General features: G+C 44.8%; 1 protein-coding gene across 2 annotated transcripts in view; it reads left to right on the top strand.

The window, feature by feature from the left end:
• The window catches only part of AOAH (acyloxyacyl hydrolase), a 439,135-nt gene that overhangs the window by 348,390 nt on the left and 70,182 nt on the right, over positions 1–20,563 (top strand). For both annotated transcript variants that reach the window (XM_063922510.1, XM_063922509.1), the window contains 2 exons: positions 11,715–11,797; positions 14,284–14,320. In XM_063922510.1, coding sequence (XP_063778580.1) covers positions 11,715–11,797; positions 14,284–14,320 — 120 coding nt within the window. The remainder of the gene's footprint in view (positions 1–11,714; positions 11,798–14,283; positions 14,321–20,563) is intronic.

The following is a 20,563-nucleotide window of genomic DNA, read 5'->3' as shown; positions in this document are numbered from 1 at the left end:
CCGTGATACTGACGTATAATTCCTACGATATTGCCGTACAATTCTCAGAATACTGACGTATAATTCCTGTGATACTGCCATATAATTCTCGCCTTATAGTTCCAGTTATCCTGCCGTATAATTCCATATAAATCCATATAATTCCGTATAAATACAGTCCAGTGGTGCTGCCATATAAGTTCAGTGGTGCTGTCCCTTGCTGTATATTATTTACTCCAAATAAAGGAGTTATTAATATGTAATCCAAATAATTTTTAGTGTTTGCTCTGTGAGGTGTAGGGGTACGCTCTCTTGTGCCGCATATTGTGTTATATAACTCCAGAAAAATAATGGAGAACAAACATTTGGAGGATAAAATAGGGAAAGATCAAGTACCACTTCCTCCTAGTGCTGAAGCTGCTGCCACTAGCCATGACATAAATGATGAATTGCCATCAACGTCGTCTGCCAAGGCCGATGCCCATTGTGATAATAGAGGGCATCTAAAATCCAAGAAGCCAAAGTTCATTAAAAAGACACCAAAAAAAGTAATTATAATGGTCTGAGGAGAAATGTAAACTTGCCAATATGCCATTTCTGACAAGGAGTGGCAAGGAATGGCTGAGGCCCTGGCCTATGTTCATGACTAGTGGTTCAGCTTCACATGACGATGGAAGCCCTCATAACTGAGGCCTTGACACTTATGTTGGTGTAAGACGTGCGTCCGGTATCCACCACTAGTGCAGTGGGATTTAGACAATTGATGGAGGTATTGTGTCCCCGGTACCAAATCCCATCTAGATTCCACTTCACTAGGTAGGCGACAGCGAGATTTTGGCATTTCATTCCAGTGATTTGGACGTATAATTATTAATTACAGTGATTTTGCCAATTAATTCCAGTGATTTGGACATATAATTATTAATTACAGTGATCTTGCCAATTAATTCCAGTTATTTGGATGTATAATTACAGTGATTTTGCCAATTAATTCCAGTGATTTGGACGTATAAATACAGTGATTTTGCCAATTAATTCCAGTAATTTGGACGTATAATTATTAATTACAGTGATTTTGCCAATTAATTCCAGTGATTTGGACGTATAATTATTAATTACAGTGATCTTGCCAATTAATTCCAGTGATTTGGACGTATAATTCCAGTGATTTTGCCAATTAATTCCAGTGATTTGGAGATATAATTCCAGTGATTTGGATGTATAATTCCAGTTGGAATTGTTTGTGTTGCTTGTCTTAAGGCCCGTACACACTGGTCGATATATCGGCCGTTCTCTTGAACGGCCGATATATCGCGGGACCGTCGGCCAGTGTGTACGGCCGATACGTCTGTGAACTCCGTCGTTCACAGACGTATCGCGTCAGCCGCGCAGCAGAGCCGACGGCCAATATATCTACCGATATATTGGCGCATCGCTATGTGTGTACGGGGCGGTCGGCCGACCGCCCGTACACATGCTGTGGCGGCCGGCGGTGATTGACAGCTGAACTGGGCGGGCGTGTGTACACACCCGCCCAGTTCATGACGTCAGTCCCCGACGGATCGGGCAGTGTGTATGCACAACACACTGCCCGATCCGTCCATAGATATATCTGCAGATCAATTGATCTGCAGATATATCTATTAGTGTGTACCCACCTTTAGTCATACAGCTACCTCATTGCACCTCTTCGACATCTTTGCATGAGGTGCTGTTTGGGGCCTAGTTTTTGAAAAGTGCCATCCTGTGTGACACTGCCATATGAGTCCAGGGGTACTGCTGTATTAGTCCTGGGGCACTGCCGTATAAGTCCAAAAATTGCAGATTTTTTTTAAAGTGCTGTCAGTGGACCGAACAATTGCGGACCACTCTTGACATTCAGCCACTGCGTGACACTACTAGATGGGTCTGGTGGTTCTGTCGCATAGCTTAGTCGTACAGCAACCTTGGTGCACCTTTTTTTCTTCTTTGCATCATGTGCTGTTAGGGGCCTTTCTTTGATATCTGCCCTCCTCTCTGCCACTGCAGTGCCACGCCTAGATATGCCAATTGTTTGTATCGCTTGGCTTAGTCATACAACTACCTCATTACATCTCTTTTTCTTCTTTGCATGATGTGCTGTTTGGGGCCTTTTTTTTATCTGCCCTCCTGTCTGCCACTGCAGTGCCACGCCTTGATGGGCCAATTGTTTGTGTCGGTTGGCTTAGTCATTAGTGATGAGCGGGTTCGGTTTCCGAGAAACCGAACCCACCCGAGCTTTACCTTTTTTTACACGGGTCCGAGCAGACTCGGATCCTCCCGCCTTGCTCGGCTAACCCGAGCGCGCCCGAACGTCATCATCCCGCTGTCGGATTCTCGCGAGATTCGGATTCTATAAGCAGCCGAGCGTCGCCGCCATTTTCACACGTGCATTGAGATTGATAGGGAGAGGACGTGGCTGGCGTCCTCTCCGTTTATACGAGACACTACAGTTGATCTGATTGCATTGCTTTGCTTTGCTTTGCTTTGCTTGTTTATTTTACTATTGTGGGGAGGATTGGGGAGCAGCTGTTAGGAAGAGTACAGTGCAGAGTTTTGCTGATAGTGACCACCAGTTTTTTTTTTATCCGTAAAAACGCTCCATACCATATCTGTGCTCAGTGTGCTGCATGATATATCTGTGCTGAGTGCTCACACTGCTTAATTGTGGGGACTGGGGAGCAGCTATAGCAGGAGTACAGTGCAGAGTTTTGCTGACAGTGACCACCAGTATACGTTTGTCTGCCTGAAAAACACTCCTGTGGCTTTTTTTATTATACTAGTAGTTTAGCAGTTTGCTGACAGTGTCCACCAGGTCCATTATACTGTATATAGCAGTACGGTAGGCCACTGCTGTACCTACCTCTGTGTCGTCACTCGTCATCCATAAAGTATACTATCCATCCATCTACATTGTATACCTGTGGTGGCTTTTTTTTTTATACTAGTAGTTTAGCAGTCTGCTGACAGTGTCCACCAGGTCCATTATACTGTATATAGCAGTACGGTAGGCCACTGCTGTACCTACCTCTGTGTCGTCACTCGTCATCCATAAAGTAATAGTATACTATCCATCCATCTACATTGTATACCTGTGGTGGCTTTTTTTTTTATACTAGTAGTTTAGCAGTCTGCTGACAGTGTCCACCAGGTCCATTATACTGTATATAGCAGTACGGTAGGCCACTGCTGTACCTACCTCTGTGTCGTCACTCGTCATCCATAAAGTATACTATCCATCCATCTACATTGTATACCTGTGGTGGCTTTTTTTTTATACTAGTAGTTTAGCAGTCTGCTGACAGTGTCCACCAGGTCCATTATACTGTATATAGCAGTACGGTAGGCCACTGCTGTACCTACCTCTGTGTCGTAACTCGTCATCCATAAAGTAATAGTATACTATCCATCCATCTACATTGTATACCTGTGGTGGCTTTTTTTTTTATACTAGTAGTTTAGCAGTCTGCTGACAGTGTCCACCAGGTCCATTATACTGTATATAGCAGTATGGTAGGCAACTGCTGTACCTACCTCTGTGTCGTCACTCGTCATCCATAAAGTATACTATCCATCCATCTACATTGTATACCTGTGGTGGCTTTTTTTTTTTATACTAGTAGTTTAGCAGTCTCCTGACAGTGTCCACCAGGTCCATTATACTGTATATAGCAGTACGGTAGGCCACTGCTGTACCTACCTCTGTGTCGTCACTCGTCATCCATAAAGTATACTATCCATCTACATTGTATACCTGTGGTGGCTTTTTTTTTTATACTAGTAGTTTAGCAGTCTGCTGACACAGTGTCCACCAGGTCCATTATACTGTATATAGCAGTACGGTAGGCCACTGCTGTACCTACCTCTGTGTCGTCACTCGTCATCCATAAAGTATACTATCCATCCATCTACATTGTATACCTGTGGTGGCTTTTTTTTTTATACTAGTAGTTTAGCAGTCTGCTGACAGTGTCCACCAGGTCCATTATACTGTATATAGCAGTACGGTAGGCCACTGCTGTACCTACCTCTGTGTCGTCACTCGTCATCCATTAAGTATACTATCCATCCATCTACATTGTATATCTGTGGTGGCTTTTTTTTTATACTAGTAGTTTAGCAGTCTGCTGACAGTGTCCACCAGGTCCATTATACTGTATATAGCAGTACGGTAGGCCACTGCTGTACCTACCTCTGTGTCGTCACTCGTCATCCATAAAGTATACTATCCATCCATCTACATTGTATACCTGTGGTGGCTTTTTTTTTTATACTAGTAGTTTAGCAGTCTGCTGACAGTGTCCACCAGGTCCATTATACTGTATATAGCAGTACGGTAGGCCACTGCTGTACCTACCTCTGTGTCGTAACTCGTCATCCATAAAGTAATAGTATACTATCCATCCATCTACATTGTATACCTGTGGTGGCTTTTAGTTGTGCGCATTAAAATATGGAGAACAAAAATGTGGAGGTTAAAAAAATAGGGAAAGATCAAGATCCACTTCCACCTCGTGCTGAAGCTGCTGCCACTAGTCATGGCCGAGACGATGAAATGCCATCAACGTCGTCTGCCAAGGCCGATGCCCAATGTCATAGTACAGAGCATGTAAAATCCAAAACACAAAAGATCAGTAAAATGCCTCAAAAATCAAAATTAAAAGCGTCTGAGGAGAAGCGTAAACTTGCCAATATGCCATTTACGACACGGAGTGGCAAGGAACGGCTGAGGCCCTGGCCTATGTTCATGGCTAGTGGTTCAGCTTCACATGAGGATGGAAGCACTCATCCTCTTGCTAGAAAAAAGAAAAGATTTAAGCTGGCAAAAGCACAGCAAAGAACTGTGCGTTCTTCGAAATCACAAATCCCCAAGGAGAGTCCAATTGTGTCGGTTGCAATGCCTGACCTTCCCGACACTGGACGGGAAGAGCTTGCGCCTTCCACCATTTGCACCCCCCCTGCAAGTGCTGGAAGGAGCACCCGCAGTCCAGTTCCTGATAGTCAAATTGACGATGTCACTGTTGAAGTATACCAGGATGAGGATATAGGTGTTGCTGGCGCTGAGGAGGAAATTGACAAGGAGGATTCTGATGGTGAGGTGGTTTGTTTAAGTCAGGCACCCGGGGAGACACCTGTTATCCGTGGGAGGAATATGGCTCTTGACATGCCTGGTCAAAATACAAAAAAAATCAGCTCTTCGGTGTGGAATTATTTCAACACAAATGCGGACAACAGGTGTCAAGCCTTGTGTTGCCTTTGTCAAGCTGTAATAAGTAGGGTAAGGACGTTAACCACCTCGGAACATCCTCCCTTATACGTCACCTGCAGCGCATTCATCATAAGTCAGTGACAAGTTCAAAAACTTTGGGCGACAGCGGAAGCAGCCCACTGACCACTAAATCCCTTCCTCTTGTAACCAAGCTCCTGCAAACCACACCACCCTCAGTGTCAATTTCCTCCTTACCCAGGAAAGCCAATAGTCCTGCAGGCCATGTCACTGGCAAGTCTGACGAGTCCTCTCCTGCCTGGGATTCCTCCGATGCATCCTTGAGTGTAACGCCTACTGCTGCAGGCGCTGCTGTTGTTGCTGCTGGGAGTCGATCGTCATCCCAGAGGGAAAGTCGGAAGACCACTTGTACTACTTCCAGTAAGCAATTGACTGTCCAACAGTCCTTTGCGAGGAAGATGAAATATCACAGCAGTCATCCTGCTGCAAAGCGGATAACCGAGGCCTTGGCAGCCTGGGCGGTGAGAAACGTGGTTCCGGTATCCATCGTTAATTCAGAGCCAACTAGAGACTTGATTGAGGTACTGTGTCCCCGGTACCAAATACCATCTAGGTTCCATTTCTCTAGGCAGGCGATACCGAAAATGTACACAGACCTCAGAAAAAGGCTCAACAGTGTCCTTCAAAATGCAGTTGTACCCAATGTCCACTTAACCACGGACATGTGGACAAGTGGAGCAGGGCAGACTCAGGACTATATGACTGTGACAGCCCACTGGGTAGATGTATTGCCTCCCGCAGCAAGAACAGCAGCGGCGGCACCAGTAGCAGCATCTCGCAAATGCCAACTCGTTCCTAGGCAGGCTACGCTTTGTATCACCGCTTTCCAGAATACGCGCACAGCTGAAAACCTCTTACGGCAACTGAGGAAGATCATCGCAGAATGGCTTACCCCAATTGGACTCTCCTGGGGATTTGTGACATCGAACAACGCCAGCAATATTGTGCGTGCATTACATCTGGGCAAATTCCAGCACGTCCCATGTTTTGCACATACCTTGAATTTGGTGGTGCAGAATTATTTAAAAAACGACAGGGGCGTGCAAGAGATGCTGTCGGTGGCCCGAAGAATTGTGGGCCACTTTCGGCGTTCAGGCACCGCGTACAGAAGACTGGAGCACCACCAAAAATACCTGAACCTGCCCTGCCATCATCTGAAGCAAGAGGTGGTAACGAGGTGGAATTCAACCCTCTATATGCTTCAGAGGATGGAGGAGCAGCAAAAGGCCATTCAAGCCTATACATCTGGCCACGATATAGGCAAAGGAGGTGTAATGCACCTGTCTCAAGCGCAGTGGAGAATGATTTCAATGTTGTGCAAGGTTCTGCAACCCTTTGAACTTGCCACACGTGAAGTCAGTTCAGACACTGCCAGCCTGAGTCAGGTCATTCCCCTCATCAGGCTTTTGCAGAAGAAGCTGGAGACATTGAAGGAGGAGCTAAAACAGAGCGATTTCGCTAGGCATGTGGGACTTGTGGATGGAGCCCTTCATTCGCTTAACCAGGATTCACGGGTGGTCAATCTGTTGAAATCAGAGCACTACATTTTGGCCACCGTGCTCGATCCTAGATTTAAAACCTACGTTGTATCTCTCTTTCCGGCAGACACAAGTCTGCAGGGGTTCAAAGACCTGCTGGTGAGAAAATTGTCAAGTCAAGCGGAACGTGACCCGTCAACAGCTCCTCCTTTACATTCTCCCGCAACTGGGGGTGCGAGGAAAAGGCTAAGAATTCCGAGCCCACCCGCTGGCGGTGATGCAGGGCAGTCTGGAGCGAGTGCTGACATCTGGTCCGGACTGAAGGACCTGCCAACGATTACTGATATGTCGTCTACTGTCACTGCATATGATTCTCTCACCATTGAAAGAATGGTGGAGGATTATATGAGTGACCGCATCCAAGTAGGCACGTCAGACAGTCCGTACGTATACTGGCAGGAAAAAGAGGCAATTTGGAGGCCCTTGCACAAACTGGCTTTATTCTACCTAAATTGCCCTCCCTCCAGTGTGTACTCCGAAAGAGTGTTTAGTGCAGCCGCTCACCTTGTCAGCAATCGGCGTACGAGGTTACTTCCAGAAAACGTGAAGAAGATGATGTTCATTAAAATGAATTATAATCAATTCCTCCGTGGAGACATTCACCAGCAGCAATTGCCTCCAGAAAGTACACGGGGACCTGAGATGGTGGATTCCAGTGGGGACGAATTAATAATCTGTGAGGAGGGGGATGTACACAGTGAAAGGGGTGATGAATCGGACGATGATGATGAGGTGGACATCTTGCCTCTGTCGAGCCAGTTTGTGCAAGGAGAGATTGATTGCTTCTTTTTTGGTGGGGGCCCAAACCAACCAGTCATTTCAGTCACAGTCGTGTGGCAGACCCTGTCGCTGAAATGATGGGTTCGTTAAAGTGTGCATGTCCTGTTTATACAACATAAGGGTGGGTGGGAGGGCCCAAGGACAATTCCATCTTGCACCTCTTTTTTCTTTCATTTTTCTTTGCATCATGTGCTGTTTGGGGAGTATTTTTTTGAAGGGCCATCCTGCCTGACACTGCAGTGTCACTCCTAGATGGGCCAGGTGTTTGTGTCGGCCATTTGGGTCGCTGAGCTAAGTCACACAGCTACCTCATTGCGCCTCTTTTTTTCTTTGCATCATGTGCTGTTTGGGGACTATTTTTTTCAAGTGCCATCCTGTCTGACACTGCAGTGCCACTCCTAGATGGGCCAGGTGTTTGTGTCGGCCACTTGGGTCGCTGAGCTTAGTCACACAGCTACCTCATTGCACCTCTTTTTTTCTTTGCATCATGTGCTGTTTGGGGAGTATTTTTTTGAAGGGCCATCCTGCCTGACACTGCAGTGTCACTCCTAGATGGGCCAGGTGTTTGTGTCGGCCACTTGGGTCGCTGAGCTTAGTCACACAACTACCTCATTGCGCCTCTTTTTTTCTTTGCATCATGTGCTGTTTGGGGACTATTTTTTTCAAGTGCCATCCTGTCTGACACTGCAGTGCCACTCCTAGATGGGCGAGGTGTTTGTGTCAGCCACTAGGGTCGCTTAGCTTAGTCACACAGCTACCTCATTGCGCCTCTTTTTTTCTTTGCATCATGTGCTGTTTGGGGACTATTTTTTTCAAGTGCCATCCTGTCTGACACTGCAGTGCCACTCCTAGATGGGCCAGGTGTTTGTCGGCCACTTGTGTCGCTTAGCTTAGCCATCCAGCGACCTTGGTGCACCTCTTTTTTTCTTTGCATCATGTGCTTTTTGGGGACTATTTTTTTGAAGTGCCATCCTGCCTGACACTGCAGTGCCACTCCTAGATGGGCCAGGTGTTTGTGTCGGCCACTTGTGTCGCTTAGCTTAGTCACACAGCTACCTCATTGCGCCTCTTTTTTTCTTTGCATCATGTGCTGTTTGGGGACTATTTTTTTGAAGTGCCATCCTGCCTGACACTGCAGTGCCACTCCTAGATAGGCCAGGTGTTTGTGTCGGCCACTTGTGTCGCTTAGCTTAGCCATCCAGCGACCTCGGTGCAAATTTTAGGACTAAAAATAATATTGTGAGGTGTGAGGTGTTCAGAATAGACTGAAAATGAGTGGAAATTATGGTTATTGAGGTTAATAATACTATGGGATCAAAATGACCCCCAAATTCTATGATTTAAGCTGTTTTTTAGTGTTTTTGAAAAAAAACACCCGAATCCAAAACACACCCGAATCCAACAAAAAATTTCCGGTGAGGTTTTGCCAAAATGCGTCCGAACCCAAAACACGGCCGCGGAACCGAACCCAAATCCAAAACACAAAACCCGAAAAATTTCCGGTGCACATCACTATTAGTCATACAACTACCTCATTGCAATTCTTTTTCTTCTTTGCATGATGTGCTGTTTGGAGCCTTTTTTAATATCTGCCCTCCTGTCTGACACTGCAGTGCCACTCCTAGATGGGACAGGTGTTTGTGTTGTCCACTTGTGTCGCTTAGCTTAGTCATCCAGCAACCTTGGTGCAACCTTTTGGCCTAAAAACAATATTGTGAGGTGTGAGGTGTTCAGAATAGACTGGAAACTAGTGGAAATGATTGTTATTGAGGTTAATAATACCATAGGAGCAAAATTACCCCCAAATTCTGTGATTTTAGCTGTTTTTATGGTTTTTTCAAAAATCATCCAGATCCAAAACCAAAACACGAAAGGGTGGTTTTGGCAAAACCAAAACACGAAAGTGGAATTAGAACAAAACACAAAACACGAAAAGTGCCAGCCACACATCTCTAGTCTAAAACACCAGTTCAGTCCGTGTACCTGCTGTCCGTGCTGTACAAGGCGGTTACTCTTAGCTGGTAGTCATAATAAAGTGACTTGTGTGTGTGTGTGTGTGTGTGTGTGTGTGTGTGTGTGTGTGTGTGTGTGTGTGTGTGTATATAAGTGTTAATAGTTTACGTTTATCAATTAACAAAATGCAAAGTGAATGAACAGATTAGAAATCTAAATCAAATCAATATTTGGTGCAACTACCCTGTGCCGTCAAAACAGCATCCATTCTTCTAGGTACACTTGCACACAGTTTTTGAAGGAACTTGGCAGGAAGGTTGTTCCAGACATCTTGGAGAACTAACTACAGATCTCCTGTGGATGTATGCTTGCTCAAATCCTTCTGCCTCTTCATGTAATCCCAGACAGACTCGACAGTGGCGTAACTAGAAATTTTTCTTCCCCAAGCCAAAACATTCTCTGGTGCACCGAAGGCGAGCGCTGCAAAAAGGGTGTGTGGCCTTGCAGAAATTGGTGTGGCTTTGCATAAAGGGGCGTAGCATTGCAAGAAAAGACTACCTTATACCCCAGTTTTGCAACCTGCACGCCCAGACGTTGGCAACCACAGGAAAAAAAATAATCCTGATTCATGCCCCTTACATTATTTGTAATTTTTCCTCCTTATAGTAATGCCTAGTATACATTATGCCACATACTGCAATGGCCCTTAGACATTATGCCACACTCAATAATGGCCATTACACAATATGCCACACACCGTAATGCCCCTGACACTTTATGCTACACACCATAATGCCTGTGACACATTATGCCACACATTGCAATGCCCGTTATACATTATGCTACACACTGCAATGCCCCTGAGACATTATAGCACATACAATGCCTGTGATACAGTACACCACACACCAACATGCCTGTGACACATTATGACATGCACAGCATTGCCCATTATACATTATGCCACACACTGCAATACTGCAATACCCCTGAGACATTATACCACATACCACAATGCCTATGATATAGTATACCACACACCGTAATGCCTGTGACACATACAGCAATGCCCGTTGTACCTTATGCCACACACCGCAATACCCTTTATATATTATGCAACACACTGCAATGCCCATGAGACATTATACCACATACCACAATGCCCGTGATATAGTATACCACACACCATAATGCCTGTGACACATTATGACACACACCGCAATGTCCGTGATACATTATGCCACACACCACAATGTCAGTGATATATTATGCCACACACTGCAATGTCCGTGATACATTATGCCACACACCACAATGTCCGTGATACATTATGCCACACACTGCAATGTCCGTGATACATGGACGAATTGTCCTTTATTAAAGTCGCCCCAGTGTTTAGGGGGATACGGGCTGATGAGGATTCGTTCCTATATCAAAACGAATTCCCGTCCCACCAGTGAGAGGATACAGGTCAATTGAGAAGACCTCATTTAAAAATAAAAAAAAACATGTAGTGTAATATTAGTATTACTTTTTATAAATTGTATATAAACATTAATAAAGGTCTCTAAAATATGATTGTTTTATGATTGTATATATTTTTTTCATTTTCAGTTATTTGGTCATTGTTTTTTATGTGGTATCTATCACTTGTCCTCTTTATCTCTATTGGATAGCTAATAATTTTATTATGGTTTATTATATTTGTAAAATGAATTTTCATGTTTTCTTTGCTTATTTTATATAAAGATAAACTAAATGTTCCATAAAAAGTTCCATATTATAAATGAGTTTTTTGACTGTACTTATTATGTATTAATTAATTGCGTTGACTGTATGTGTGTCCACCATTGCCATGTTGACCTTTTGACCATGTCAACCTATTGTACCTGTCAATCTTAAGCACTGTATAACTTTACCTGTCCACCTTTTGACTCTGTCGATCTACTTACAACAGTATTAAAATGAATGTATTCACAAATGAACATTTTTTATTGTTTTGCTAAAATGGTATTAAAATGAACAAAAAACACCTTTCTTACAGGCACTGAATGTACTGTAGAAAACAACAAAACATTTGGGAAATGACACCCGGAATGTACATTTCTGTATCATATATCTGAGCTGCCATTTACAAAGCTTTATTCTCTTTGCTTTAGAGGATGGACCCAGTCGTTATACCTACGGTTACGAGACTGGAACCGTTGCAACCACAGAGATTATCAGAATATAGCTAGAAATGGTATGTGTTTTTTAATGTATTATTATGAAACATTGCGCCTTCACAAGACACTAATTACTACGGCGTGCATGCTTTCAGAGAGTCCTGTGAAGATCGAAATGTTACCTGTGCTTAAAGACAAATAAAATGTATTGATATTGTGTGGTGGTGCTGTGTTCCCTTCCACTTTGGATTCTGTATTTTAGAAAATATTAATGTAAGGGCAATAGTGAACACAACATGCAGGGCTGTATTTACCTTGCTACCAACGCTAGGAGATGTGATGTCATCACTGCCCAAACCTCATCGGTTCCGGTATGAATGGTCGACTATGTTATGGTCGACAGTCATTAGGTCGACCACTATTGGTCGACATTGACATGGTCGACATTGACACATGGTCGACATATGAAAATGGTCGACACATGAAAGGTCGACATATGAAAAGGTCGACATGAGTTTTTTAACTTTTTTTTTGTGTCGTTTTTTGCGTAAAGTGACTGGGAACCCCAATTAGTGCCCCGCCTTCGCTCGCCATGCTTCGGGCATGGTGCCTTCGCTCCGCTACCGCTTCGCTCGGCACACTTTACCGTTCCAATCGTAGTCCATGTGGATCGTAAAGTATGGAAAAGTTCCCCAAAAGAAAAAAAAGTTTAAAAAACTCATGTCGACCTTTTCATATGTCGACTTTTCATGTGTCGACCATTTTCATGTGTCGACCATGTGTCCATGTCGACCATGTCAATGTCGACCAATAGTGGTCGACCTAATGACTATCGTCCATAACATGGTCGACCATGTGAAAGGATACCACCTCATCTACCTCACAACTCTACACTTTCCATGACAATTGAAGCACTATATATTTTTTTTGCTTTTTTTAAATAAATATCTTTTGTCCTACTAATTGTATTAGTAGGCATTGATTTAAGCCTTCCTTTAAGATTTTTTTCCCCCATTCCCATGATCTATTTCATGCAGTATTTACCCAATGCCCTAATCAAAATGGTTACAGTATTATGTTTTGGCCCCATAGGCCCACCCTGTATTTTATAAATACAGTATACTGTATATGAAATCTCCAACATGTGTAACTGGAAATTATTGCACATATGTCACAGTGGGGTGTGGTATAGAAGATGTATACTGGATAGATAGATAGATAGATAGATAGATAGATAGATAGATAGATAGATAGATAGATAGATAGATAGATAGATAGATAGATAGTCATTAGGTCTACCTGATATGGTTGACATGCATTATGTCACCATGGTCAAAAGTTCAATACGGTCAAAGGGTAGACAATGGGTCAGGTCAACAGGTACAAAAGGATGACAGGGTAAAAAGGTTGGCATGGAAAATGGTTGACACATTAAAGGTAGACACAAGTTTTTTTAGTTTTTGGGTGCCATTGTTTGTTTAACGATACATAAGCACAATCAGTGGAAACGTGCTCGCTACGCTTCGGGCAAGGTGGCTCGCTCCATTACTGCTGCACACGCCACAGGTTGCTATTCCCAATCGTAGTCCACGTGAAAAGTAAATCAAGCAAAAGTTGGTAAAACATGAAAAAAAAAACTTACGTTGACCATATGTGTGTAAACCATTGCCATGTTGACCTTTTGACCATGTCAACCTATTGTACCTGTCAACACTAAGCACTGTATACCTTTACCTGTCGACCTTTTGACTCTGACGGTCTAATTCAACCATATGGGGCCAACCTATTGACTTTTGATCTAGACACTATTAACCTATACATTGGAATCTGTCACAGTGATAGTATTAACAATTCAGATCTGACCTAATGCATTTTGCTGTTCTAGGTAAGGTGGTACACTAGTAGCATGGCATGAAGGTTTGTAAACCAGTCAGCATTGTTCTCACTGGAAGCATTGTAGCAGCTTCACATGTATCAACGTCTTAGCAGCTGGCATACATAATACTGTACATAAATCAATTAAAATAATTGAGCTAGTTTTCAGGTAGAACAACAGTCACTTTTTGTATTTTTTTTAAAAGTACATGGTGATTTAAGAAAAAAAATGGCTTTTAAAAGTAAAATAGAGCCCAGCAATTAGTATTGGGTAAATAAGGTTTTGCTCTATTTTTTCTTATTTTGGGTAGCTGTTTGTACAGGATCACTGTGCATTGTGTCCTACCCAGCTGTTAGATCTCACTTGATATCCTGTTACTCAATTTAAATGATCTAAGGAACCTAGACTTAATGAAAATCTACATAGCTAACATTAAAGTAGTCTCAAACAATAACAGAATGAACACAAATTATTTTATTGAAATATAAATTTTAATAAATGTCGATTCATAGATAACAGCTGTCAGCCTTTAGGTTACAGAAGTTTAATTATACAACATTTTGATAATAGTATCAGATCAAGAAAGTATAGGTATTTAGGATGTAGAAGAGCAAACTGTATGTTTATTATTTCAAGGTACTGTAAAGCATTTCATGTGTGATATAAATATATTTTGTTTATTGACAGGTGGTGCATTTGACAATTTACAGGATTATATAAAAAGGTACATTTGGATTATATATACATATATATCTTTTATATATGAAGAATATCCCCATTGTCATATGAGTAAGGGGATGATGGATGTAATGACTTGCCATGTCTGCAATTTGCCATTCCTCAGCTGCGCATCACATTCAGTAACATTGCTGGTTTGTCCTCACACCTCATGGAGGTGCACAGGAAAATAAGTAATGTTGCAGGTACTGTACCATTTATGGCAAAATATTCAATAGAGACTAAGGGGAACATTTACTAAGCAGTGATAAGAGCGGAGAAGTGAGCCAGAGGAGAAATTTCCCCCTCAACCAATCAGCAGCTCTGTATCATTTTATAGTATGCAAATTATAGATGTTACTTCAGTGCTGATTGGTTGATGGGGCAACTTCTCCACTGGCTCATTTCTCCGCTCTTATCACTGCTTAGTAAATGTACCCCTAAAGCACTTGTTCATCTTTGGAAAATTCTCAAACTATGCTGACTGTATCTTAAGAATAAAACACAGCGCATCATAGTTTTGTTTCAGAAGTGCATGCTATTTGCATATAGAGCTTGGATGTTACATGCTAAATATATTTGTTTGCAGAGTTTAAGGTCACAGAGCTTGCCCTAACCAGTATGATGCCCCAGTGATGTAACTAGACATTTTAGCGCCCCCCCAATATACAAAACAGGGTCAATGCACGTGCCACAGGGGAAAGGGGCGTAGCCACAGAGCTCCCTTTTACACATTACGTTAGGCAGAGCTCCCTTTTACACAGTACGACAGGTATAGTTCCCTTTTACACATTTCGGCAGCAAGTTCCCCTTTTTTACACATTAGGCAGGCAGAGACCCCTTTTTTACACATTAGGCAGGCAGTCCCCCTTTTTTCACATTACAGTAGCAGAGTCCCCCTTTTTACACATTAAGGGAGCTGAGTCCCCTTTTTACACATTAGGCAGCAGAGTCCACCTTTTTTTTTACATATTACATCAGCAGAGTCCCCCTATTTTTACACATTAGGCAGGCAGAGCCCCCCTTTTTACACATTAGGCAGGCATAGTCCCCTTTCTTACACATAAGGCAGGCAGAGTCCCCTTTTTTCACACATTATGGCAGTAAAGCCCCCCTTTTTCACACATTATGGCATTAAAGCCCCCCTTTTTTACACATTAGGCAGGCAGAGTCCCTCTTTTTAGCACATTACAGTGACAGAGTCCCCTTTTTTACACATTACATCAGCAGAGTCCTCCTTTTTACACATTAATCAAACAGAGTCCACCTTTCTTTACACGTTACATCAGCAGAGTGCCCCTTTTTTACACATTAGGCAGGCAGAGTCTCCATTGTTTACACATTACAAAACAGAGTACCCCTTTTTTTACACATTACAGTAACAAAGTCCCCCTTTTTACACATTAAGCAGGCATAGTCCCCCTTTTTTACACATTATGGTAAGAGTCCCTCTTTTTACACATTAAGCAGGTAGAGTCCCCCCCTTTTTTTTAAACACATTACATCAGCAGAGTCACCCTTTTTTTCCACATTAGGCAGGCACTCCCCCATTTTTTTACATATTACATCAGCGGGATCCCTGTTTTTTCCACATTAGGCAGGAATTCCCCCTTTTTTACATATTACATCAGCGGGATCCCTATTTTTTTCTACATTAGGCAGGCATTCCCCCTTTGTTTACATATTACATCAGCAGGATCCCTATTTATTCCACATGAGGCAGGCATTCCCCCTTTGTTTACATATTACATCAGCAGGATCCCTATTTTTTCTACATTAGGTAGGCATTCCCCCTTTTTTTACATATTACATCAGCAGGATCCGAGAGAGAGAGAGTGTGTGTGTGTGTGTGTGTGTGTGTGTGTGTGTGTGTGTGAGAGAGAGAGTGTGAGAGTGTGAGAGTGTGTGTGAGTGTGTGAGAGGGAGTGTGTGTGTGTGTGTGTGTGTGAGAGTGTGTGTGTGTGTGTGTGTGTGTGTGTGTGTGTGTGTGTGTGTGTGTGTGAGAGTGTGTGTGTGTGAGAGTGTGTGTGTGTGTGTGTGTGTGTGTGTGTGTGTGTGTGTGTGTGTGAGAGTGAGTGAGAGTGTGTGTGTTACGCACCTGGGGGGGAACGAGCTGGCATCCAGAAGACGGCAGAGACACCCATCAGCGACAACGCTCCAGAGACCTTTACAGAGGCGGACAAGCAGCAGGATACAGGTGGCGGGACTGTCAGATGGCGGCTGCGGAAGAGCTCCCAGTTGCTTGCAGTGGCAGCGGGACTCAGGTACAGCAGCGGTGGGACTCAAGGCCGGAGTGGGGGGATGATGAGTACTGTGGAAGAGCTCCCAGTTGCTTGCAGTGGCAGCGGCCAGGGGGACTCAGGGACAGCGGCGGAGGGACTGAAGGCCAGAGTGGGGAGATGATCAGTACTGTTAGATGGCGGCTGTGGAAGAGCTCCCAGTCGTTTGCAGAGGCAGCGGGACTCAGGGGCGGCGGTACTAAGAGATGGAGCAACGGGACAGGGGGAAGCTGTGTGCTGCCAATTGGCGGCTACAGAAGCGCTCCCAGTCCCTTGCAGGGGGGGGGGAACAAGCGGCAGCGGCGGGACTTTCAGTAGTGACTTCCTGCAGCTAACGTCCGTGTGGGGGGTGTGCTTCCAGATGGTGCGCCTTCAGTGCGGCACACACCTAGTTACGGCCCTGTGATGCCCTAGGCAACATTTTGGCTGGTGCCCCCTAACACCGCCGCTATTTGCTCCTCAGACCCTGCACACCTTTTCCAGCACCATCACCCCTCATCCATAGCAGTCCTCCTTTTGGTGGTCCTAACCAGGATCGGCAACAGGGAGGGTCAAAGGGGACACCTGTACCAAGCCCCAAGGATTAGAAGGGCCCCAAGGATACCCCACTTTGTACCCGGCAGGGATGTGAGCCATCTTGTCCAAATAGGGCAGCGAGCTGTGGGCAGTGTGGCCACAGCCTCAGAGTGACAGGAGCCTTTCACACTCATTGAATGTGTGGCATGAGTGGGCGTCCGCTCTTTCGGGTCCAGCTCTGTTGCAGGCAGTTACAGGACATGGCTGCAGCTCCACTGCCCAGGATTCCCGTGCCCTGCACCTGCTTCTTCTGGTGGGGACTGAGGGCCGCATGGTTCCTGCTGTGTGGTGTTCGGGTCTGGATACTGGGGAGTGCAGCATAGGTGAGTCTCTCCCCGGGGTAAATGTGGATTGGTGAGGGGATACAAGGCTTTAGGATGGGGTGAGTGAGCTGGGAGAGACCGACTGTGGGATGTGTGGGAGGAAGGAGAGAGGGAGAGACATATATATATATATTAGCAGTTTCTTGTATAGCACAGTAAATTCCGTTGCACTTTAAAATAAAAATAAAAAAAGATATATATGTGTGTGTGTGTGTGTGTGTGTGTGTGCGTGCGTGTGTAAATAAATAAAATGAGGGGGCCCCAGAGATATCACTATACAGTGCCCCAAGATTTCAGTTGCCGGCCCTGGTCCTACCCCCTATATTTTAAATAGGAACAGTGAGCACATTCTGCGCACAGCCCAAAAAGGGGCGTGTCTTGCTGGGAAGAGGCGTGGTCACACAGTAGTACTCCCAATTCAAATTATGCCACACAGTAGTGTAACTTTATTCACATTATATCATGGAATAGTGTCCTTTATTCACATTGTATCACACATGTCAGGCTCTGTCTAGTTTGTGTTCCCGAAGAGGGCACTAGTGGGTCAGTGGAGATGGGATGGAGAAAACGAGGAGGCTGGATAAGATTCCTGCGCATGTGCTCTGTGTTGTTTATTTAGCAATTGATTCAAACAATATGGCAGCAGGAATACTGATGACAACAGAAGATATGCAATTGTGGGTGGAACAGCGTGGAAGCTGAAAGTCTATGGCAAAGTCTGTGACGTGGGTAGCAATCGATCAGGGGACCGATGTATCGGTATGGGAAACAATGGCTCTTGGATCGTGGAGCACAGCAGGGATGATGGTGGGAATAGCGAGCCAGGTAACTGTTTGCAGGAGACAGGAACAAGTGGTTTAAATCCTCAGTGCAGGTTGGAGTAACACTGGCAGCTTGCAGGCTGACGAACAGGTGTAGGTTAACGAGATGCACCTGGAGGAGAGTGTCTACTGCAGAGGGCTGGAGCACACTGTAGCTGGATAAGGTGTGAAGCTGATCACAGGTACCCGGGTTGCTGGTGCTTGTGGTTCCACGGCAGTGCAGGACCAGACTGGAAGGCAGAACAGGTACAAAGAGGAACTGGAGAACGGAGCCAGAGACACAGCTCAGAGGAATGACACGAAGTCCAAGGCAAGGACTGACTCACCCTGCTGCTCCTGATATACCCCCAGGTCTGCAGGTATTGGTTGGGAGTGAATGGGAGGTGCTGCCAGGCTCTGGATTGGCTGATGCGGAAGAGCTGACGAAGACTGTCATGGCGGTGCCCATGCCGTAGTTTGACGGGAATGCGGCGTGCGTGCATGCCTGCTGACAACAGGAGTGTCCTTAGGCCCAGAATGGCATTTAGCGACAAGGTGACCAGTGGCAGCGAGACATGGAAGCCTCATACGGAGGTTGCACCGGCGGACAGGTGCAGCTGCAGTAAGTCGATTCCTGACAGTACCCCCTCCTTTATGGGTGGGCACCGAACACCCACGTGGTTTGGAAGGGTGAGTTCTGTGGAAAATATGGATCAACCTTGGAGCGTGGACATCTGTAGCATTTACCCAACTTCTCCCCTCAGGACCATAACCGGACCAATCGATAAGGTATTGCAGACGACCATACCGGCACCGGGAATCCAGAATCTTCTCTATTTCAAACTCAATGCCCCTCTGAGTTCGTACTTTTGGGCCAACGGGAAGAGCATTTTGGAAACAATTCAGGATCAAGGGTCTAAGGAGGGAGACATGAAAGGCATTAGGTGTTCGCAAATAAGGAGGCAATCTGAGCTTGTATGCTACAGGACTGATGACTTTGTCAATGGGGAAAGGACCAATAAAACGTGGTGCAAATTTCATTGATGGCACTCTGAGACGAAGGTTCCGGGTGGAGAGCCAAACCTTATCATTAGGTTTTAAGCTGGGAACTGCACGTCTTTTGCAGTCAGCAAAGAACCTGTAACGGCTTGAGGCCTTTTTAAGGGAAACATGAATTTTTCTCCAAGTAGACGAAAACTGGTTTAGAACAGAAGTGGCTGCAGGAACATCGATGTTTGGTTAGATCTTGAAAGTCTGGGACATGAGGATGTTGCCCATATACAGCAAAGAACGGGGTGGTTTCCGTGGCAGTATGATAGCGAAAGTTGTGAGCAAATTCTGTCCACGGAAGCAGGTCTACCCAGTCATCTTGGTAAGAGGAAATATAAAGTCTCAAGAAGGTGTCCAATTCTTGATTCACCCTCTCAGTCTGTCCATTCGTCTGAGGGTGGTAGGCTGACGAGAACCTAAGTTTAACTTCTAGGGCAGAACAGAGAGCTCTCCAAAATCTTGCTACAAACTGAACTCCACGGTCAGATATAATTTCAGTAGGCAGTCCATGTAGGCGAAAGATCTCCCGTAGGAAGACTTGAGCAAGTTTTGGAGCAGAAGGAAGACCCTGGAGTGGAACAAAGTGGGCCATTTTGGTAAACCTGTCGACAACTACCCAGATGGTATTGAATCCTTGAGAGGATGGTAGATCGGAGATGAAGTCCATCGACAGGTGAGACCAGGGATGGCTGTGTATTGATAACGGCTGTAACTGACCTGCCGGAGACTGACGGGGAGTCTTATGCTGGGCACATTTGGGGCAGGATGCCACGAAATCCTGGATGTCGACCTTCATTTTAGGCCACCAGTAAGTTTCAGACAGGAACTTGAAAGTCTTTAGGACACCAGGATGCCCTGTGAACTTAGACTGATGAGCACAAGACAACAACTTGGAACGAAGCTCAGGAGAAACAAATATCTTGCCAGGAGGCGGAACAGGAGTGACTTGAGCCGAGGCAAACACAGCTGGATTCAAAACAAAATTAGGAACTGGATCGGGAATCTCCTCTTCAGATCCCATAGAACGGGACAGAGCATCAGCTATGGTATTCTGGGAACCTGGACGGAAATGAAGCTTGAAGTTGAAACGAGAGAAGAACATTGCCCACCAGGCCTGGCGAGGATTGAGACACTGGGCTGCCTTTAAGTAGAGCAGGTTTTTGTGATCAGTGTAGATGTTAAAAGGATACTTTGCCCCCTCCAGGAGATACCTCCACTCCTC

This window comes from Pseudophryne corroboree, chromosome 5 (assembly GCF_028390025.1).
Source record: "Pseudophryne corroboree isolate aPseCor3 chromosome 5, aPseCor3.hap2, whole genome shotgun sequence".
Taxonomy (NCBI): Eukaryota; Metazoa; Chordata; class Amphibia; order Anura; family Myobatrachidae; genus Pseudophryne; species Pseudophryne corroboree.
The sequence above is the reverse complement of the archived record's forward strand: the minus strand, read 5'-3'. Positions and strand labels throughout refer to the sequence as shown.